At 39.4% G+C, this 24,425-nt stretch overlaps 1 protein-coding gene across 2 annotated transcripts in view; it reads left to right on the forward strand.

Annotated features, from left to right (window-relative positions):
* The window catches only part of PLA2R1 (phospholipase A2 receptor 1), a 139,096-nt gene that overhangs the window by 61,015 nt on the left and 53,656 nt on the right, over nucleotides 1-24,425 (forward strand). For both annotated transcript variants that reach the window (XM_055572447.1, XM_055572446.1), the window contains exons 11-12: nucleotides 8,319-8,488; nucleotides 23,925-24,127. In XM_055572447.1, the coding sequence (XP_055428422.1) occupies nucleotides 8,319-8,488; nucleotides 23,925-24,127 (373 nt within the window). The remainder of the gene's footprint in view (nucleotides 1-8,318; nucleotides 8,489-23,924; nucleotides 24,128-24,425) is intronic.

Below are 24,425 nucleotides of genomic sequence, written 5' to 3' on the forward strand. Positions count from 1 at the left end.
GGGGTACAGCACCACCTCTGATGTATCTCAGTGTTGTTTTCAGTTCTGCTTTTCTCCTTCCCAGAATAGCTACCAAGGCAGAATGAAGTCTTTATCCTTAGCCTTGTTCAATCCACCCACAAGTTTATGAGACAGCCTTGGGCCGAAAGTCCTCCAGCCAGTAAGTCAGCACTGGGCTTTATTCAGGAGCTTGACCAACGAAGTTATGCTCTTTCAATAATTATAATTAAATGTTTTTCACTGAAGAAAAAGGTCTAATTATTTCACCTCTTTTTATATCTTATTCTTCCATTTTTGTATCTATCACACACCTGGCACTGTGTTAATTACTTTTCATATGTTATCTGACCATGCAAAAAGTCAACAGTCAAGAGTTTATTAGAAAATTACTTATTGACTATCCATATTGTGGGAGGCATCATATTAAACACCAGCATGCTATACAAAAAAATAAGTAAAAATAAAAGGCACCACTTGCAGGCCAGCAGCTAAAGAGTTTGAACATAGATGCCTGAAAAAGTGAAGAAAGTGAAGTAACACAATAAATGGATAAACTCAAAGTGACATTACAGATAACTCACAGTGCCAAAGTAGCCCAAGTAAGGCAGAAATCTGTTAGAATTCAAACACTTCATTTCGAATTGAACCTTTTGGGGACCTCATGTAAAGGGCAGAAAGTGTCTGGAAAAAAAACATACTCTGTTTCATTTCCTCCAAATCTGGATACAGGGGTATGTTGTGAATACTATAAATTTTTTCTCTGATAAACTATTCAATAGCCAAAGCTAATCTATAGTACAACCCTAGAGCAGATCCAGATTCAGATGCATCTGTTTCCATCCCCTCCTCGACCTCTTAGGCCCCTCAGGTGACCTTTGGCTGGCATGCTACTCAGTCACCAGTCAACCCCCCAATGTACTACATGTTAATTCCAATGAGCCAGCCCGCCCAGGTAGCTTATGTGCATGTACACTGCCCTGCAAACATGTCTATATCCAAAGCAGTGACTCCAACATGGGACATGGGAGTTGAGGAAAGGAAGGGAGGGTCTCATGCTCTTTTTTTTTTTTTTCATGCTCTTGATTTTTATTCACTCAGACCTTATCAGTTAAGAAATGAAGACCCACACCACACCGTTCTTTAGTGTTGTTGCCCTGAGTCTTCGTGGCTAGTGGGCTTCTTTAGCTGCAGAGAGCTGGGGTTACTCTGTAGCTGTGGTGTGCTCTCAGGCTCTAGAGCGCTGGCTCAGTAGTTGTGATGCACGGGCTTAGTTGCCTGCAGCGTGTAGGATATTCCCGGATCAGGGATCAAACTTCATGTCTCCTGCAGTGGAACACAGATTCTTATCCACTGAACCACCAGGGAAGTCCACCATACTGTTCTTTGAATAACAATACACTTTTGAATATTTTTCAACAGCATGTTTTGTCTGAGAAGGTTGGGCAGTAGATGGACTGTCTCCTCCGAGTATCCACTAGCAGCCTGGGTAATCATTTTCTTCCATTACTGATTTCCTGTTTGAGTTAAGACACTCCTGTCACTCACCGGTACCCAAGCTTGTAGTTGCTAATTGATTTTCCACTCTTCTGCACAATTGAGCGACAGATTTGATGGGCACAATTAGAACCACCTGCTACAAATTACGTATTTCTTTTGTTATCGGGCAACTGCTCCTGGTTTAGGACTTTTAACACTTTGTAGAATAGAGAGGGGAAGAAAAATGAATCCTTACTGCTGAATTTGCTTGCTGTTAAAAAATTTCTGAGGCCTGGCCACTTTGCTTTCAGACAGACCACAGATGCAAAACTTGAGTTCTAAAGTTACCTTGGATAATTGTCTGCTGCTTGTGCTGCTGCTAAGTTGCTTCAGTCGTGTCTGACTCTGTGTGACCCCATAGATGGCGGCCCACCAGGCTCCCCCGTCCCTGGGATTCTCCAGGCAAGAACACTGGAGTGGGTTGCCATTTCCTTCTCCAATGCATGAAAGTGAAAAGTGAAAGGGAAGTCGCTCAGTCGTGTCCGACTCTTGGTGACCCCATGGACTGTAGCCCACCAGGCTCCCCCGTCCCTGGGATTCTCCAGGCAAGAACACTGGAGTGGGTTGCCATTTCCTTCTCCAATGCATGAAAGTGAAAAGTGAAAGGGAAGTCGCTCAGTCGTGTCCGACTCTTGGCGACCCCATGGACTGTAGCCCACCAGGCTCCTCCGTCCGTGGGATTTTCCAGGCAAGAGTACTGGAGTGGGGTGCCATCGCCTTCTCCAGGATAATTGTCTAAATGCATATATATCTAAATGCATATATATCTATACCTTGAATCCATCAGCCATGGAATATTTGTACAAAATAATCCAAAACACATTCGATTTTGACAGTTTTTCCCAAAGTGAGAAATGATGCAATATCTCATTTTCTCCTAAATTTAAATATGCATTATTTGCAAGCATTTTTACAGTCCTGCCATATTCTTGCAACCACAATATCCTCCAAACACTTTTACAGTTAACTTTTGTGTGTGGCAAAATATACATAATATAAAGCTTTATCAATTTAACTATTTTAAGTGTATGGTTCAGCGGCGTTAAGTACATTCATTTTATTACACAATCATCACCACCATCCAGCTCCAGAATATTTTTCATCTTCCCAAACTGAAATTTTGTATTCACTAAACACTAACTCCCCATTTCCCCTATCCCCAGCCTTTAGCAACCACTGTTCTACTTTCTGTCTCTATGAAGTTGGCTGCTCTAGTTACCTCATAACTGGAACCACTCAGTGGTTGTCCAGTTGTCCTGGTTTATTTCACTTAGCCTAATGTCCCCTGTTGTTTAGTTGCTAAGCTGTGTCTGACTTAGTAACCCCATGGACTGTAGCCCATCAGGTTCCTCTGTCCATAGGATTTCCCAGACAAAGGTAGGAGTGGGTTGACATGTCCTTCTCCGGGGCATCTTCTCAACTCAGGGATTGAACCCACATCTTCTACATTGCAGGCAGATTCTTAACCGCTGAGCCACCAGGGAAATCCATAATGGCTTCTAGGTTGCTCCATATTATAGCATGTGTCAGAATTTTTTTCTTTTTGAAGGCTGAAAAACATTCTATAGTATGTATATTCTACATTTTGTTTGCCCATCCAACCACTGGTAGAAAAAAGATGCTTCTATTTTTGACTACTGTCAACAATGCTGCTGTGAATATGGATGTCCAAGTATCACGTAACCCCTGCTTTCCATTACTTTGGGTGATTACACCCAGAAGTGGAACTTCTGGATCATATACTAATTCTATGTTTAAGTTTTTGAGGAATACCCACACTGTTTTCCATGGGAGCTTCATTTTACATTCCCACCGGCAATGCACAAGAATTCCAGTTCCTCTACATCCTGACAAAAGCTTGTTATTTTCTGTTTTTACATAATAGTCATCCTAATGAGTGTGATGGGACCAGATGCCATGATCTTCATTTTTTGAATGTTGAGCTTTAAGCCAACTTTTTCACTCTCCTCTTTCACTCTCATCAAGAGGCTTTTTAGTTCCTCTTCACTTTCCGGCATAATGAGTGTGAAGTAGTATCTCATTGTGGTTTTGATTTGCATTTTCCTAATGATTAGTGATGCTGAGCATCTTTTCATGTGCTTATTGACAGTTTATATCTCCTTTAGAGAACCGGTCTATTCAAGTCTTTTATTCATTTTTGAATTAGAGTGTTTGTTTTCTGTCATTGATTTGTAGTTCTTTATATACTTTGGATATTAATTGCTTATCAGATACATAATTTGCAAATACTTTCTCCTATTTGTGGGTTGCCTTTTATTCTGTTGAATTGTCCCTTCATGTGCAAAAGTTTAAATTTTGACTAAGTCCAATTTATTCTTTCTTATTTAGTGGCCTGTGCTTCTTAGTGTTTTATCCAAGAAATTACTACTATACTCACTGTCATGAAAAAATTTCCCCTATGCTTTCTTCTAAGAATTTTAGTTTTAGCTCATATGTTTAGGTCTTTGATCCACTATGTAAGTGGTGTAGGCTAAGAGTCCAGCTACATTATTTTGTAGGTGGATACCCACTTTTCCTAACATTGTTATTGAAAAGACTGTCCTTTCCTCAATGAATGGTCTTGGCAACCTTGTGAAAAATCATTTGACCATACATGCAATGGTTTATTTCTAGATTCTCTATTCTGTTCCATTGCTCTATATGTCTGTCTTTATGCCAGTATCACACTGTTTTGATTACTGTACTTTTTAGTAAGTTTTGAAATCAAGAAGGATAAGGTCTCCAACTTTGTTCTTCTTTTTCATGTTTGTTTTTGCTCTTTGAAGAGACTGTGTTTGAGATTCTGTATGAATTTTAAGATGGGTTTTCTATTTCTGTAAAAGATAAATCAGGATTTTCACAGGGATTGCATTCAATCTATAGGTCACCCTGGATAGAATGGCCCTTTTAACAGTAAGTCTTCCAAACCATGAAGATGGAATGTCTTTCCATTTATTTGTGTCTTCTTTAATTTTGTCATTTTCAGTGTACAAGTCTTTTGCCTCCTTAGTCAAGTTCATTCCCACGTGTTTTATTATTTTTGATGCTATTATAAATGGAATTGTTCTCCTTTTCATTTTTTCACTGTTAGTATCAATAAATAAAAATGCAACTGATTTTTGCGTGTTGACTTTGTATCCTGCAACTTGCTGAATTCATTGATTAATTCTAACAGTTTTCTTTTTGGTAGAGTGCAGTTCAATTTCTTTTAAAAAACACATTTTGGTGACTATTTTTAAAATTACACAATAGAAACATTCTCATTGCATTTTTAAATTAAAATTTAATGTTTAGCACCATGAACAACAGATTCTTCTCAAGGTGATGGAAATTCAAGATATACCTTTTTTTTCGTATTTACATTGGAAATAAACATTTGATTTCTTGCCTTTTTAAGGGGTTGATGCTGAAATTTTGTTCTGATTTTAAGAAGTATTTGCCTACAAAACTTGATTTTATAATTAGGTATATACATAAGCAAAATATTTTATCATTGTGTTTCTAAAGAATAACAATTTTTACTTTACTGAATACTCTAAAGATAACTAGTTCAAAAAATATATAAAAATATGTAAATGTGGTTATTTTTCTCTTAAATCATAATATTTGAGTTAACTTCAGTGAAATCAGATAAAAAGTCCAAATATTATGAATCCTTGGAATATTCTCAAATGAAGAATTCTAAAAGAAAGGGCCAGAAAAAACTTTAAAAGGTCATCCACACTATTACCTAAAGCTAGAGTTTTCACAACCCTGTAGGTGTTTGAAACCAAATAGTGAGTGATAAAGAATGTAAAATGATCTCTGTTTCTTTATCAGTTGGAAACAGACACTCAAGAGACTGCATGCTATTTTTCAGGGTTAATTTCTTAGAGTACATGGTTTAGAAAAAAGATATAGTTGCTGAATTTCCCTATTAACAATCCCATTTTCTAAATTGGACCAGAAAACTAGATTCCTGTTTTTATCTGAAGGTTATGGTGGCTCAGACAGTGAAGAATCTACCTGCAATGCAGGAGACCTGGCTTCGATCCCTGGGTCACTTCTGGTTCTTCCACAGCCTTACCTGGCCCCAGTCTTAGCATCATGGATTCTGGAAGCAGAGATAAAGACAGAGGCTCAGCCGATAAATGGAGCCTCTTTGGACCAAGATCCTTCCAGAAGTCTGATTCAGGAGGTTTTGCCATCTAAGCCTACAAAGGAGCCCAGAAGCCTTCTCCAATGGAAGTGATGCACACACAAGCCACCCAAAGGGTCAAGGAGCCAGCAACTTTCAAGCCGCCCAAGTTGGATATCCCAGTGATAGAAGGGACAAAACAGCTGCCACGGGCCCACAATCTCAAACCCCAGGACTTGAATGTACTCACACCCATTGGCTTTCTGTTCTGGGGACTCTGCATCGAGGGTATTAAGCCCAGCTCCCTTTTACCTTGGCTCTTTCCTGGTGGCTCAGATGGTAAAAGCGTCTGCCTACAATGTGGGAGACCAGGGTTCCATCCCTGGGTCAGGAAGATCCCCTGTAGAAAGGAATGGTGACCCACTCCAGGACTCTTCCCTGGAAAATCCCATGGACGGAGGAGCCTGATAGGCTACAGTCCATGGGGTCGCAAAGAGTTGGACACGACTGAGCAAATTCACTTTCACTTTCATGGTGGCTCAGATGGTGAAGAATCTACCTGCAATGAAGGAGACCCAGCTTCCATCTCTGGGTTGGGAAGATCCTCTGGAGAAGGGAAAGGCTTCCCAGTACTCCAGTACTCTTAACTGGATAATTCCATGGTTAGAGGAGCCTGGAGGGCTACAGTCCATGGGGTCACAAAGAGCCAGACAAAACTGAGCAAATAACACTACTATAGGATTTAATATATGAGTATTATATGTAACTGCTTAAATGGTATATCTGCCAATTTAAAAAGCAAGTTTGTATTGCTTTGAGCAATGATAAATTGTTGTAAAATAGCAAATCAGAGTAGACTGCTGCTGCTGCTGCTAAGTCACTTCAGTCGTATCCGACTCTGTGCGACCCCATAGACGGCAGCCCACTAGGCTCCTCTGTCCCTGGGATTCCCCAGGCAAGAATACTGGAGTGGGTTGCCATTTCCTTCTCCAATCTAAATGAATCTAAAACAGAGGACGAAAGTAAAGTGTTGTCATGAATAATGATACCAGAAGCCAAGCTCACAGACACCACTCTCTCTCTCTCTCCATTATCTGATAAATGCTGTAGCATAAGGTAATAGAAGCAGCAGCAATATTCCCTGGGTTTAGAACCAGCACAGTGACTAGTGGTCCTGACCATAGCCTCCATGGTGCAGAGCCCTGCTGGCCTCCTAGCATTGCAGTTTCAGGCACCATCTGGCGTGATAATAATGCTACTCTCCCTCAGAAGGGAAAAGGAAAAACAGATCTTATGTTATGAGAGCATTAACTACTGAAAGTCTAGGAAAAATTGCAATAGCATCTAGATAGCATTTACTTTTATATACCTTCTTTTTGAAGCATATTTTTTATGTAAGTTTCTGCCACTGCAATCTGATTTTAAAAATAATTTTAATAATTTCAAGTGTATGCCTTTTAGATTATCAATAGAGTAGCTGCATAAAATACTAAAGGATATGGTTTGCAAGATGAGGGTCATGGATGCTTGATATCACTGTTGCTGGTGATGCTTATAAGGCAGTTAAAAAGTTTGCTTCTCTGTGTTCTTTTCTCTTTCCCTTCAGTTATTTCCCTTGAGACTCCTCTATTCCTGAATGACCCCATCAACTTCCCTTAGCAAGTTAAAGATCCACCATAATGAAAAAAATCCAAAATTGGATGAAAAAGTCTAATTTGCTCTCTTCTTCGGTATACCTTTGGTAATTTCATCAGGCCTTTCCTCTCCCATTGAGTTGACGGGTCTGGCCGAAAGTTACCATTGTTTGAAAGGTGTTTTTTCAAAACAATATATGTATTGAAAGTAAATTTTTCAAGATAGTTTCCAACTTAGCTTAAAATTTCAATGCTGGTTAAATTTTAACCCATGTTTCTGTCAAGCATGTATACAAATTTTCTAGATTCTGCTTTGATGCCGTCATGGTGAGGAGGGAGCCGTGCCATCAGTCAGTGAACACTAATTCATTCAGCTGTTTGGGGAAATATAGTGGGTGTACTTCTCTGGATTAGTTCCTAGTGTTTTAAATTTATCTTCAGTGAATAAGCACATCTGAACACATTTGAATAAGCCAATGACTCCCTGCGCCTGTGCACAAACTGATTTGGGAGACACATAATTGCTACTCTGATTTCTGTTCCATTCTTACCAGGCAAGTGTGGTAAGTGGGTGCAAGTGAACTCTATCAGCAGATGCTCATTCGGAAAAGCAGAGTATCCTTCCTTTTCCCCCCACCCCCGGAGGCAGCTGCCCACCACATGCACATTGCAGCATGGTGTGTGCTCTGTGGCCTAATTACACCACAGGGCACAGGCTGCACCAAGAAATGCATTGCTAGCATTCCGGCCTTTACAAGCTACACTCTGAAGCTGGGCTGGACTGTTCCTTGAAAGAACTGACCACCAACTTTGAGGATCAGATTCTCCCCACTCATATATTTCTGGGAATTGCACTTATGTTTGGCATTTATTAGCAATGTTCAGGATCTTTGAGTATTTTTCTGTCCCATATTCTAAAGAATTCATGAGAAATGCTTACTCTGGTGCCATTCTGTGCACCTCATTATGTTTTAACGACATTTTTTATTGCCCAGAAACTTACTATAATCATTTCCTTTTCCCCTTTTAAGGTTTGAACAGGCTTTTATTACCAGTTTGATCAGTAGTGTGGTGAAAACGAAGGACACTTATTTTTGGATCGCTCTTCAAGATCAAAATAATACAGGAGAATACACTTGGAAGACGGCAGGGCAGCAGTTGGAGCCGGTGAAGTACACACACTGGAACACACGTCAGCCCCGTGAGTAGAGAGCACCGTCACACCACTTTGCCCTCCTGTTTTCTTTACCCCCAGATTCCATCCACCTTGTGGTCCACCTCCTTTGAGTCTTCCTTAGTGTTTTTGTAAGGCATAAATCAACTAAAACAATTACCACAGGTTCTCAGGGGGTGATATATGGCTGATCGTTTTTAGAAGTATAATCCCGATGAGTCATTTGACAAGTTCAAGGTATAAATTCATTGCTCAAGATCACACATGCCTTTATTAGCAGAAGTCCAGTTTCTCCCTCCTAAAATCCCTTCCCCATCCGCCCTAATTGTCTAAGAATCCTAGGGGCTTAATCAATCCAGAAAAGTCTGTTACTCTTCAAAACAGAGCGAATGGGCACGTTTGAGCACATCTAATATGTTCACAGTTAATGCCAGGTGACTTTGCTGTGAAATGTTAGTTAGGTAACATTCTTGCTACTTCATCTCCTCCATGGATTTCTGTGGTACCTTAGCTGGGATTTCAGTTACAGGTCTATTAATTCTTCATTTTCTTATGCTCAGCTCTGGATCCCAAAGTATGAAACTGTGCCAGAGAATCTAATGGTTTCAGCCACAATCTACACTAGAATCAGCCCCGCAGACCAAGCTTTTAGGTCACTGTGTTAATCTTAGGCCAACAACCTAGATCCAACACACCTTTATCTCACTCTGAGCCGTTTGGATGCCTTGCTCCCTTTCTTGCCTGTGGATCTCCAACAAGCCTACCCCAGACAACAGGCAATAGGTTACCTTCAAATCTGTATCTGGAGGAAATGAGTTAGAGGCCTCAAGCTCTTCCCTGAGGAAAGATAACTATTATTATAATATTATAATAATTGCTCAGTTCAGTTCAGTTCAGTCACTCATTGGTGTCTGACTCTTTGCGACCCCATGAATTGCAGCATGCCAGGCCTCCCTGTCCATCACCAACTCCCGGAGTTCACTCAGACTCATGTCCATCGAATCGGTGATGCCATCCAGCCATCTCATCCTCTGTCGTCCCCTTCTCCTCCTGCCCCCAATCCTTCCCAGCATCAGAGTCTTTTCCAATGAGTCAACTCTTTGTATGAGGTGGCCAAGTACTGGAGTTTCAGCTTTAGTATCATTCCTTCCAAAGAACACCAGGACTGATCTCCTTTAGAATGGACTGCTGGGATCTCCTTGCAGTCCAAGGGACTCTCAAGAGTCTTCTCCAACATCACAGTTCAAAAGCATCAATTCTTCAGCACTCAGCTTTCTTCACAGTCCAACTCTCACATCCATACATGACCACTGGAAAAACTATAGCCTTGACTAGATGAATCTTTGTTGGCAAAGTAATGTCTCTGCTTTTGAATATGCTCTCTAGGTTGGTCATAACTTTCCTTCCAAGGAGTAAGCGTCTTTTAATTTCATGGCTGCAGTCACCATCTGCAGTGATTTTGGAGCCCCCCAAAATAAAGTCTGACACTGTTTCCATCGTTTCCCCATCTATTTCCCATGAAGTGATGGGACCAGATGCCATGATCTTTGTTTTCTGAACATTGAGCTTTAAGCCAACCTTTTCACTCTCCTCTTTCACTTTCATCAAGAGGCTTTTTAGTTCCTCTTCACTTTCTGCCATAAGGGTGGTGTCATCTGAGGTTACTGATATTTCTCCCGGCAATCTTGATTCCAGCTTGTGCTTCTTCCAGCCTAGCGTTTCTCATGATGTACTCTGCATAGAAGTTAAATAAGCAGGGTGACAATATACAGCCTTGACGTACTCCTTTTCCTATTTGGAACCAGTCTGTTGTTCCATGTCCAGTTCTAACTGTTGCTTCCTGACCTGCATATAGGTTTCTCAAGAGGCAGGTCAGGTGGTCTGGTATTCCCATCTCTTTCAGAATTTTCCACAGTTTATTGTGATCCACACAGTCAAAGGCTTTGGCATAGTCAATAAAGCAGAAATAGATGTTTTTCTGGAACTCTCTTGCCTTGTCCATGATCCAGTGGATGTTGGCAATTTGATCTCTGGTTCCTCTGCCTTTTCTAAAACCAGCTTGAACATCTGGAATTTCACAGTTCATATATCGCTGAAGCCTGGCTTGGAGAATTCTGAGCACTACTTTACTAGCGTGAGATGAATGCAATTTTGTGGTAGTTTGAGCATTCTTTGGCATTGCCTTTCTTTGGGATTGGAATGAAAACTGACCTTTTCTCATCCTGTGGCCACTGCTGAGTTTTCCAAATTTGCTGGCATATTGAGTGCAGCACTTTCACAGCATCATCTTTCAGGATTTGAAATAGCTCAACTGGAACTCCATCACTTCCACTAGCTTTATTCGTAGTGATGCTTTCTAAGGCCCATTTGACTTCACATTCCAGGATGTCTGGCTCTAAGTGAGTGATCAAGCCATCGTGATCATCTTGGTTGTGAAGATCTTTTTTGTACAGTTCTTCTGTGTATTCTTGCCATCTCTTCTTAATATCTTCTGCTTCTGTTAGGTCCATACCATTTGTGTCCTTTATTAAGCCTGTCTTTGCATAAAATGTTCCCTTGGTATCTCTAATTTTCTTGAAGAGATCCCCAGTCTTTCCCATTCTGTTGTTTTCCTCTATTTTTTGCATTGATCGCTGAGGAAGGCTTTCTTATCTCTTCTTGCTATTCTTTGGAACTCTGCATTCAGATGCTTATATCTTTCCTTTTCTCCTTTGCTTTTCACTTCTCTTCTTTTCACAGCTATTTGTAAGGCATCCCCAGACAGCCATTTTGCTTTTTTGCATTTCTTTTCCATGGGGATGGTCTTGAACCCTGTCTCCTGTACAATGTCACGAACTTCATTCCATAGTTCATCAGGCACTCTATCTATCAGATCTAGTCCCTTAAATCTATTTCTCACTTCCACTGCATAATCATAAGGGATTTGATTTAGGTCATACCTGAATGATCTAGTGGTTTTCCCTACTTTCTTCAGTTTAAGTCTGAATTTGGCAATAAGGAGTTCATGATCTGAGCCACAGTCAGCTCCCGGTCTTGTTTTTGCTGACTGTATAGAGCTTCTCCATCTTTGGTTGCAAAGAATATAATCAATCTGATTTTGGTGTTGACCATCTGGTGATGTCCATGTGTAGAGTCTTCTCTTGTGTTGTTGGAAGAGGGTGTTTGCTGTGACCAGTGCGTTCTCTTGGCAAAACTCTATTAGCCTTTGCCCTGCTTCATTCTGTATTCCAAGGCCAAATTTGCCTGTTACTCCAGGTGTTTCTTGACTTCCTACTTTTGCATTCCAGTCCCCTATAATGAAAAGGACATCTTTTTTGGGTGTAAGTTCTAAAAGGTCTTGTAGGTCTTCACAGAACCATTCAACTTCAGCTTCTTCAGCATTACTGGTTGGGGCATAGACTTGGATTACTGTGATATTGAATGGTTTGCTTTGGAAACGAGCAGAGATCATTCTGTCGTATATATAAAATATTTAACAAAAATTAATCAGAGTACTAATTACTAATTAAAGGATATTTTTAGAGTGGTTCAAAAACTAAGACCCAAGTATGTTTCTACAAAAAACCCACTTTAAATATAAAGACACATGTAAATTAAAAGTAAAGGGATAAAGATATTATGCTAACATTAATCAAAAGAAAGTAAAAATAGCTATATTAATTTAACACAGAGCAGACTTCAGAACCAGAAAAGTTTCCAGGGATAAAAATGGACATTACATAAAGATAAAGGAGTCAGCACTAAAGAAAACATAACAGTCCTTAATGTGTATGTACTTAACAATAGAATAGCAAAATATATGAGGGAAAACTGATAAAACTGCAAGGAGAAATAGATGAATCTACTATTATAGTTGGATATGTTAGCACCTCTCTGTTAGAAATGGATGGATCCAACAGACAAAAAATCAGTAAGGACAAAGTTGAAATCAACAGCACCATCAATAACCTGGATATGATTGATATCTGAATATACTGCTTCATCCAACAACAGCAACAGCAGATTACACATTCTTAAACTGACATGGAACGTTTGCTAAGACAGACTGCATTCTAGGCCATAAAGCACACCTTAACAAATTTAAAAGAATAGAAGTTTTACAATGTCTCTTAGTTCACATGAAATTAAACTATAAACAAATAACAGAAAGGTATCTGAGAAAATTCCAAAATACTTGGAGATTAAGCAACACTTAATTAAATGAAAATACATTTGTGAGATGCAGAGAAAGCAGGGCTTAGGGGGAAATTTATAACACTGAATGAATATATCAGAAAAGAAGAAATATTTTAAATCAGTAACCTGATTTTTCACCTTAGGAAACTAGAGAAAGAAGAGCATATTAAATCCAAAGTAAGTAGAAGAAAAGAAAAATAAGAATTAGAGCAGAAATCAGTGAAATTGTATACAGAAAATCGATAAAGAAAATCAAAGAAACCTGATTCTTTGAAAATAACAATGAAATTAATAAGCCTCTAACCAGTTTCACTAAGAGAGAGGATACACAAATTACTAATATCATAAATGAATAAAGGGACATCACTATAGATCCCACAGACATTAAAAGGATTTAAAAAAGGAATATTATGAGCAACTATATCCATAAATTTGACAATTCAGGTGAAATTTACCAATTCTTTTAAAGATATAATCTGCCAAAACCTACAAAAGAAGAAATGGACTATCTGAATAAGACTATATCTATTAAGAAATTGAATCAGTAATTCATAACCTTCCAAAACAGAAAGCAGCAGGCTCATATGGATTCAGCTAGTGAATTCTACCAAACATTTTAAGTGAGAAATTCTACCAGTTCTCTACAACCTCTTCTAGAAGTTAGAAGCAGAGAGACTATAACTCATTGTATGAGGGTAACATTACCCTATGCCAAAGTCAGAAAAAGACACTACAAGAAAACTACAGACCAATATATCTCATGAACATAAACACAAAAATCTTTAGCCAAATATTAACAAATTGACTTAAAAATGTATAAAGAGAATTTATACACTTCAGTCAAGTGGAATTTATCCCAGGTATACAAAGCTGGTTCAACGTTTAAAAACCTATTAATGTTTTCCATCGCATCAACAAAAGAAAAATCACATGATCATATCAATAGATGCAGAAAAAGCATCTGACAAAATTCAATACCCATTCATGTTAAAAACTATTAGCAAACAAGGAATTGAAGGGGACTTCTTCAACTTGATAAAGAACATCTACAGAAAACCCAGATATCGTACTTAATGGTGAAAAACTAGAAGCTTCCCTACTAAGATCAAGAACAAGGCAAAGATGTCCCTTATCAACCCTCTTTTAAACATTGTAGTAGAAGTTCTAACTAATGCAATAAGATAAGAAAAGCAAATGAAAGTATACAGATTGGAAAGAAAGAAATAAAACTTTGTTTACAGATGACATGATTGTTTATGTAGAAAATTAGAATCAAAAAATTCCTCTAGCTAATAATCAATTATAGCAAGATTGCAGGATACAGGATTAATGTACAAAAGTCAATTGCTTTTCTGTATAGCAGCAGTGAAAAGAGGAATTTTAAATTAAAAGCATATTACATTAGCACCCTTCAAAATGAAATTTTTAGGTATAAATCTAACAATATGTATAAGATCTATAGAGGAAAACTACACACTTAATGACAGAAATCAAAAAGAAATTAATAAATAGAGAGTCCATGTTCATAAACAGAAAGGCTCAATATTGTCACAATGTCAGTTCTACACAAATTGACCTATAGACTCAAGGCCATTCCAATCAAAAAACCAGCAAGTTATTTTGTGGATACTGACAAACTGGTTCTAAAGTTTATATGGAGAGGCGAAAGGCCCAGAATAGCCAACTCAGTATTGAAGGAGAGTAAAGTCAAACAATTGACACTTATCTGACTTCAAAAGTTATTATAAATCTACAATAATTAAGACAATGTGTGTGTATATGTTTAGTCCAACTCTTTGTGACCCCAGAACTGTTGCTCCTCTATCCATGAGAGTCTCCAGGCAAGAATACTGGAGTGGGTAGCCATTGTCTTCTCTAGGGGAGCTTCCTGACCCAGAGATCAAACCTGGGTCTCCTGCACTGCAGCCATATTCTTTACCATCTGAGCCACCTGGGAAGCCCAATTAACACAATATCGTTTGGCAAAAAAAGAAATATAAATCAATAAAACAGGATAAAGAACTCAGAAACAGACTGACACAGAATAGTCAACTGATCTTCGAAAAAGAAGCAAAAACAATACAATGGGAAAAACTCTTTTTGACAAATGGTGCTTAGGCAGTTGGATATCCACATGTCAAAAAAAGAAAACATCTAGACACAGAGCTTACACGCTTAACAGAAATTAACTCAAAATAGATCATAGACCTAAATGTAAAACATAAAACTTTTACACTCCCAGACGATAACAAAAAAGAAAACCTACATGACCTTAGGTATGGTATGACTTTTTAGAGACAACACCAAAAGCAAAAATCCATGAAATAAATAATTGATGAGCTAGATTTCATTAAAACCAAAACTTCAATAATACTTGTGCTGTGAGAAAGATAATGTCAAGAGAATGAGAAGACAAGCCATAGACTAGGAGAAAATATTTGTAAAAAAAAAATCATATCTGATAAAGGATTGTTATACAAAATATACAAAGTAATCTTAAAACTCAACAATAAACAAAAAACCCAATGTAAAATGGGACAAGAGATGTTAAACAAAGAAGATATATAGATCAAATATAAGCAAATGAAAATATGTTCAATATTATACATCAATAGGAAATTGCAGATTAAAACAACAATGAGATACTGCTATACACTTTTTGTTTGTTGATGTTTAGTCGCTAAGTCGTGTCCAGCTCTCTTGCAACCCCATGGACTGCAGCCCACCAGGCTCCTCTGTCCATGGGATTTCCCAGGCAAGAATACTGGAGTGGGTTGCCATTTCCTTCTCCAGGGGATCTTTCCCACCCAGGGATTGAACCCATGTCTCCTGCATTGGCAGGTGAGTTCTTTACCACTGAGCCATCAGGGAAGCCCCTTCACACTTATTAGAATGACCAAAATCCAAAACCCTGGCGATACCAAATGCTGGCAGGGATTTGGAGCCACAGGAGCGCTCATACATTGCTGGTAGGAATGCAAAATGGTATAGCCACTTTCAAAGACAGGTTGCCAATTGCTTAAAAAGTAAACATGCTTTTACACTTCTTGGTGTTTATCCAAATGAACTGAAAACTGATGTTAACACAAAAAACTTGCACTACAGATTTTTTTTTTAATAGAAGCTTTATTCATACTTGCCAAAGCTTTCAAGCCATCAAGATGTCCTTTAGTAGATGAGTGAATAAATAAATTGTATTACACGCAGACAATGGAATATTATTCAGTGATAAAAAGAAAGGAGCTGCCAAGTCATGAAAAGACATGGAGAAAACTTAAATGCATATCACTAAGTGAAAGAAGCCAATCTGTATAGGCTGCATACTGTGTGATTACAACCATATGACATTCTGGAAAAGGCAAAACTATGGAGACAGTAAAAAGATTAGTGGTTTCCAGAGGCTTGGGGAAGGAGGAGTTTATAGGCAGAGCACAGAGGATTTGTGATGGGGGTGGTGGGGTGGTCAGTGAAACCATTCTACATCATACCACACTGGTGGACATATGTCATTATACATTTGTCCAAATCCAGAGAACATACAACAGAGTGAACCCCAGTGTAAACCATGGACTTGGGATGATAACAATGTGTCAGTGTACGTTTTAACAAATGTACCATTCTGGTGTGTGAGGGTAACAGTAGGATATATGGAGCATGGGGTATAAGGGAAGTCTTTACTTTCCACTAAGATTTTCTGTGACCTTAAAATGCTCTAAAAATATAGTTTATATTTTTAAACTATACTTTAAAAATAGGCATGTGAGGTGAAGGTAAGACAAATTAGATTCTTGTGTATAACATTGCTTAGGAAATTTGTTTACACACTGGTGACTGCATAGCTCTAAACAAGAAACATCACAATTCATTCAATAAACAAACTTCTCATTCTACAAATTTATGAATGTTTTTAAAATACAGAGAATAGTAAAGTTCCATGTCACACTATTATTGGAAAAAAAAAAACAGGTATCATTTCTAATATACCTTGGAATTTTGTTAGGAATGTCTATACCTGTCAAAATAAATTAATACATTTTGAGCAGACAAAATTCTTAGTTTTTAATGTTATCTTCCTTGGGGCATATTTGGATGTCTAAAATTTGGAACTGAAGCAGAACTCCTTGTCATTCATAAGTTTCTGCTGTAATTTATTTGAGTGGCACTACTCTTTTTCTCTTTTCCCTGAAGCAAAAATAATATCGTGATGCTCAGTTTGACTGCTCAGGCTGATTGACATTGAGTAAATTGTCTCTGAATAAGATGAAAATGTAAATCTTTTTTTGAAGAAAATAGCAATGTAAAAGCTCTGTGTTTCTTTTTTTCTTTTAAATTGCTATTTGCAGAAACACCATCCTAAATCACATTTTTTTCTCTGCCTGTCACAAAAGAATCCATTAGCTTGGTCCTCATGTCAGAATCTTAATCCAGCCCAGACTGACTATATAAATTGACCACTGAACAGGAAGCCTGCAGCTTTTTATAAACTCAACGAACACTCTGTCCTTATGTCATATCATCAAAATATTCGATCTGTGGTGGAATCAGAGTTCTGCCATTTTATCAACCTTGTATTATGCCCACCAAAGAGCACAATGAGCCACCATCTATACCCATGACCCAGTGCCATCAATTATCAACCCACGGTCCATCTTGTTTCATCTATATTCTCACCCACTCCTCCCATTTCCCATATTTTTTCATAGAAATCCCAGATATCATATCATTTCACCCATAAATATTTCAGTATTAGCTCTAAAAGATAAAGACTCCTTTTTCAGAAACATGAATATAATACAATTATCACAGCTAAAAGTAATTAACTATAATTTCATAGCATCATAAATCTTCAGTTAATGCTTGAATTTCTAAATGATTCATAACAATATACATATATAATGTATATTATGGCTTATTTGAATCAAGATCAAAAAAAGGTTCGCACACTGTAATTAGTGGATAGATTTCCTAAAGTCTGTTTTCCTCTCTAGGTTTCCCTCTTCCTTGCCCCCTGTCATTTTTAAAAATTTTATTCGTTGATGCAAATGTGTTGTTTTTCCTGTAGTTTCCTACAGTCTGGGCTTTTTGATTGTATCCCCATAACACACTGAAAATGTGTTAAGCTAAGCTAAGCTAAACTAAGCTAAGTCTCTTCAGTCGTGTCCGACTCTGTGTGACCACATAGACGGCAGCCCATCAGGCTCCACCATCCCTGGGATTCTCCAGGCAAGAATACTGGAGTGGGTTGCCATTTCCTTCTCCAATGCATGAAGTGAAAAGTGAAAGTGAAGTCGCTCAGTCGTGTCCGACTCATAGTGACCCCATGGACTGCAGCCTACCGGGCTCCTCCGTCCATGGGATTTTCCAGGCAAGAGTACTGGAGTGGGTTGCCATTGCCTTCTCTGGAAAATGTGTTACTCTATTCTTTTTATTTCTCATAAAATTAACATTTTTATTTTTAAAAAGTTAGAGTCAGAGACCTGATCCAAATCACAGATTTTTTTTAGAAAGACCATTTCATTTTCTCACTATTTGCAAGTTAGAAGCCATATGATTGATGCATTAATGAATCAATTGATTCATTATGGGCTTCTTCATAGCTGGGATATTTCTATTAAGAAATAATTTCTTGCTATCTTTGCTAAAATAACCACAACAAAGTGACTATGGCATTCTGTATATTAAGAGAAGTAACCATTCAGGTAAAAACAGTTTTGATCCGTACTAACTAGTACCACTGATTAAAGAGAAAGATGATAAATAGGGCCTTTCTCATTTAGGGAGAAGCTAATGCATTAGAAACCTAAATGTACCTTGTATTTATATTAAGGATTCAATATATATGGAGGTTGCTATAAATGATGAAAGGAAGCAGCTTAATCTATCCTTTAAGGTATTCAAAAAAGCCTTTCCAAATACTATTAGAGTTTCACAGGTATTTTATAGAAAAAAAAATAAATGGAAATCACAATTTTGCATCCATCCATAACTCAGGCTCTGTGAAAAAAGTTTCTATATCTAGATACCATTGTGAGAAAGGAGTGCTTCACTCACAGGATAACTCCAAAGTATTGACCCCAGTTGTCTCAAGTCAATGGAAATCTGTCAGTGACAAGGAGAATGCGATTGCAGTAGAGCAGGTCAGATCTATTTTCTTGAAAGTTCCCTATACATGGCAACGGGGACCCTATCCATCCAACAGATAGATAATTATCCATTTTAAGTCTCATCAGAATCCTGAAATGAACCAACACCTAAATGAGAATGAACAGCCTAATTTCTGAGTACCCTTTTGGTATTTCCGTATCTTTTTATAAATGTATCAGTAACTGTCATACACACTAAAATGGGATAGTAGATCTCAAGGAAATACTGTGGGTTCACAAAGGAGAAGTATGACCAGGGGAAAGAGAAGAGTCCATGGAAATGGAGGAGCATAATTGGAGGGGAAGTTTCAGTTATTCATTCAACAGTTATTTATTGAATCTCCACCTCCTCTGCACCTTGACATTATCTCATGGTAGACTCAGTTAAATCTGGTTTCAAATTTCAGATCAACCCTATTGAACTATTATGTGGCCCTAGACAATATACTACACCTCTGAGCCTTGGTTTTTCCATTCGCCAACTGTAGACACTAATATCCACCTCAAAGAGATTTTTCAAGTTAAATAGGAAAAGACCATATAAAATGCCTAATGTGGTCTCAGGCAGATAAGCAGAACTCCATGAAAGCTCACCTTTCCTGACCCAAAAGCTTCACTTTTCTCCATGGAGAAGGAGAAGAGAGAGATGAAAGAAGGCAGAGCAGAAGACTTGAGATTAAGGATGTTAAAGGGTTGCTGCAGGCAAGGGGAAATAAGCAGATAGGCACAAGTAAAATGATTGTCTAAAGGCCCAGTTATGATTCCCTCCTGCCCCGAGGCCACACATAGATTTGGATTGTCTGTTTTCAGGTATTTGGCCAGAGAGGTGAAAGATGGAACTTTTCCCAGGTTGGTTCAATTTGCTATAAGTCTAGATAACTTTGCCAAATTGAAGAGACTAGAATAGTGAATCGGAGAAGGCACCTCACTCCAGTACCCTTGCCTGGAAAATCCCTTGGATGGAGGAGTCTGGTGGACTGCAGTCCATGGGGTCGCTAAGAGTCGGACATGACTGAGCGACTTCATTTTCACTTTTCACTTTCATGCATTGGAGAAGGAAATGGCAACCCACTCCAGTGTTCTTGCCTGGAGAATCCCAGGGACAGGGGAGCCTCATGGGCTGCTGTCTATGGGGTCGCACAGAGTCGGACATGACTGAAGCGACTTAGCAGCAGAATAGAGAATTGGAATTTCTCAATTGACTGAAAGTGTTCCCATTCATTTTTGATGGAGAGAGTAATGGCAGGTAGAGGGAGGCTAAGGCAAGTAAGGAGAATCAGCTCAAATGTGAGATTCACCACTAAGGGACAGAAGGAATGCTGCTCTTGCCCAATGGGAGATGAGTTACCAAATTTGAGAACAATTAGTCTGGGAGAAGAAACACCTTTGCTCTTTCCCACACCCTACCCTTGTTATTTGGCTTTACAAGCATCCTCACAACATGAGATTATAAATTTGGTTTATCTCTTTCTTAGCCCTGCTGCTGCTGCTGCTAAGTTGCTTCAGTCGTGTCCGACTCTGTGCGACCCCATAGACGGCAGCCCACCAGGCTTCCCCGTCCCTGGGATTCTCCAGGCAAGAACACTAGAGTGGGTTGCCATTTCCTTCTCCAATGCATGAAAGTGAAAAGTGAAAGTGAATTCGCTCAGTCGTGTCTGACCCTATCAACCCCATGGACTGGAGCCCACCAGTCTCCTCCATCCATGGGATTTTCCGGGCAAGAGTACTGGAGTGGGGTGCCATTGCCTTCTCCATTTCTTAGCCCAGTCTCCCCTTACTATACCACTTCACTGCTTCTTTGGGGCTGAGACTCTAAAATTTAGGTCAAATGTTCCATTAAGTTAACCATTTTAGAATACCAATAAAACCCCGGCAGTACTTTTTATCTTTGTAGCAGTTCGCAAACATATCCTTCTTCACTAATGAAGAAAAGTTGAATATCTAGTGTCTAAAACCAAAGCTATTTAATCACTGCCTGATGTGGAAAAGTAAGACAAAATGCAAGACCAACAAAAAAGTATATTGCATTTTAAACTTGCTGATTTGAGCTTTTAAAAATTCTTTGAATACTCAGGCAGAATTTGTGCCACAAAAATCCCAGCTTTTGTAATGAAAACAGTCAAGATAAAAATAGAAGCAACATCTTAGAAATGGTTTTAGCCCTTTATATCTCTCACAGGGCTTCTTAATACATTATTTTATTTTTATGAAAATCCATAAGAAGAAAAGGACTTATTGCCCCCCTGTTTTCAACACAGTCTTTTGTGTTTAATTAACCAGTTTGAGGTTTGAGTTACTAAATATTTGTGCGGGGACTAGAACCCCAGACTTTAGGCCCCAAGTCAAAGGCTGCTGAGAAGGAAGGATGGAGGAGTCAGGTGAGAGTGTGTGTTTGTCCTGCTCTTTCAACTAGAGCAATTCTCTCCATAGACATATTAGGTTTTTGGCTTCTACGTGGATTTCCACAAGTCAGTTTCATTAGAATTTCATTGCACAGAGCAGGCAGCATCTCCACTATTGTTCATGACTCGGCTAAACTGTGAGCTGCATTCCCAAATTATACTCAGCAGGCCTCCAATGCTGCATTCACAGCAGGGGCAGTATGCTGTACTCTGTCCTCTGCCTGGCTCCCCACCCTCCATCCTGAACACTAACTAGTTCCTCTGGCCAGTGGAGTCAACTGATGGCCTTTATATGGACCAACTCTCTCTCTTGACTTCAGTTTCTTCTACTTGTCATACAGTATGTCTACTTGTTTATGACTGGTCATTTTCACCTTTGTGGGTTTCTTTGACCACCACCATGGTTACATACGTAAGACTATGAGCTTCCTGCAGGTGCCTAACACAGGGTGTGCACCCAGGTATGACTGAAGACATAAACACTCATGCTTTAGCTTCCTTGCTCTTTCTCCTCTTTCACAAACACCTTTCCATTTCTCTAGGAGGCACTCTTTGTACATCTTCCTCTGTCTTCTTTCTTCTCATTCCACTTTTCATTATCCCTCTGTTTAGTCTTTTTATTAATGTGCACGTGTGTGCTAAGTCGCTTCAGTCGTCTCCGACTCTGCGACCCCATGGACTATAACCCATCAGGCTTCTCTGTCCATGGGATTTCCCAGGCAAGAATATTGGAGTGGGTTGCCATTCCATTCTCCAGGGGATCTTCCCAACCCAGGGATCAAACCCTTTATCTCCTGTGTCTCCGGCACTGCAAGCGGATTCGTTATTGCTGAGCCACTGGAGAAGCCCTTCTATCAGCATAAGACAACACAAACATGGCTGGCAAGGATAATGCCAATTACCCTGTATCTGCAGAAATTGAAGCCATTACTTCTGAAGGGAAATTCAGCAAGACAAATATCTAGTACCAAGTAACTATACTTTTAAAAGTGCCTTTAGCTCAAGAATCATCACAAGTCTTCATATGCTTCATTTATAATCATTTACTTTTTTATAAGCACCCCTTGAAAGCTCTTTTCTCCTTTTAACATCCTCCAAAATGCAGCGCAAATGTCTCTACCTGCAAATACTTTACTGATGTCCTGAGGCAGACTCCATCAACCTTTCTGAGGTCTCCCCACAGAAATTTTAACGCACACCGTTACTATAGCACTTCACACAGTATGTCTGCTACAATTAATCCTTTATTTGTTTGTGTCTCACACTCAACTCGGAGAAGGCAATGGCACCCCACTCCAGTACTCTTGCCTGGAAAATCCCATGGACAGAGGAGCCTGGTAGGCTGCAGTCCATGGGCTCACTAAGAGTCGGACACGACTGAGGGACTTCACTTTCACTTCTCACTTTCATGCATTGGAGAAGGCAATGGCAAGCCACTCCAGTGTTCTTGCCTGGAGAATCCCAGGGACGGGGGAGCCTGGTGGGCTACAGTCTATGGGGTTGCACAGAGTTGGACACGACTGAAGCGACCTAGCAGCAGCAGCAGCAGCACACTCAACTATAAGAGCTTGGTTTTGTTTGGTCCTTCTATCTCAGTCAGCTAATAATATACAGCCTAGTCTGGTATTCTCAGGTGGCTCAGTCAGTAAAGAATCCACCTGTGATGCAGTAGACATGGGTTCAATCCCTGGATTAGGAAGATCCTGTGGAGAAGGAAATGGCAACCCACTCCAGTATTCTTGCCTGAGAAAGCCCATGGATAGAGGAGCCTGGCAGACTATAGTCCATGGGGTCACAAGAGTGACTTAGTGACTAAACACCACTGGTATGTAGATATAGGTAAACAATTTTGTTGTTGTTGCCGAATGTTGATTTAGTTCATTGAATGATCACTCCGGATTCAAGAAAAAATAAAAGCCTCATTTTTACTCAATTTTTGTAAGGGATTTTCTACTATTCACTGAAATTTGAAGTGTATTTTTCAGCTACCATATGCGTTATATACATTTGATGACAAACTTGAGAATCTTAACATAGAAATTATTTTTATGGGAAAATATACTTCATTTTCCAGTATATTCAAACATACACAGAAGAATAAAATGGGTCTTGGCCATAACAAGGTGGTTTTTCCCTAATGTCTGCTCCCACTGCCGCCCCCAGAATTTCACCCCACTTGGAATATACTTCATTCTCCCATAGTGAGGTTCTCTGTTGTGTACCTCACACACTGCCTGACTCCATCATCGATGTGTTTTTCCTGTTGAATCAATTTCTCAGAGGATCGGCACCATGAATTTTTCATTGCTTATTTTTCATAGTAGTGTTTGAAAGCACAGTGTCCAGTGTAGCTGCTCAATAAATTGTGAGTTAAGATTTCTTCTGCACAGTTAAAAAGCTCAATAATTCAAAGTAGAGGCATGTTGGCGTTTGATGAGATATGAGGGATATTTTCGGTCCCACCTTGAAACAGCACCAGATTGCCCATCATTTGCCATCTGAGCTCAAAATGCCCAAATTTCAGGCTCCGTAGTCTCTCTTCTCTCACTTTTCGATCTGCTATTCTTTTCTCCAGAGATGAAGAGAAACAAGATGATCATGCCGCTAAAGCATCCTTTTTCATCTTTATTGTTCTTGTCTGGGTGCTTCCTTACAAGATGTCAATTACCCAACACTCTAAAGAGCTGCTTCCAAGCACAAGTGCTCTCGTGGTCTGTAGTACAGTGTGTTTTCTGCTCTTAGGCTACAGTGGTGGCTGTGTTGCCATGCGAGGGGGGAGTCACCCTGGCCGCTGGGAAGTGAAGGACTGTAGGCACTTTAAGGCGATGTCCCTGTGCAAGCAACCAGTGGAAAATCGGGAGAAAACCAAGCAAGAAGAGGGATGGCCCTTTCACCCCTGCTATTTGGACTGGGAGTCAGAGCCTGGCCTGGCCAGTTGCTTCAAGGTAATGTGGAAGTTACTTGGGCATTCTCAATGGAACCAACATTATTTCAACTTTGTCCGTGTATCCTGAATGCCTTTATTCCAGAACAGTGCCTGGCAGACAGCAGACAATTAATATTTGTTGGCTGTCTCCATCCCCTCGGTTATGTTCCAAAATAAATTTTAGGTCAAAATGTTGACAGATCCTGGTGACGCTGAGGCCTCCTCCTGAGGACTGATATTAAGGCTCCAGTCAATATTATTCTTATTGCCTACAAATGGACAAGGCAGACACTCACTGGGTATGGAAATGGTACCAT

This window comes from Bubalus kerabau, chromosome 3, assembly GCF_029407905.1.
Source record: "Bubalus kerabau isolate K-KA32 ecotype Philippines breed swamp buffalo chromosome 3, PCC_UOA_SB_1v2, whole genome shotgun sequence".
Lineage (NCBI taxonomy): Eukaryota > Metazoa > Chordata > Mammalia > Artiodactyla > Bovidae > Bubalus > Bubalus kerabau.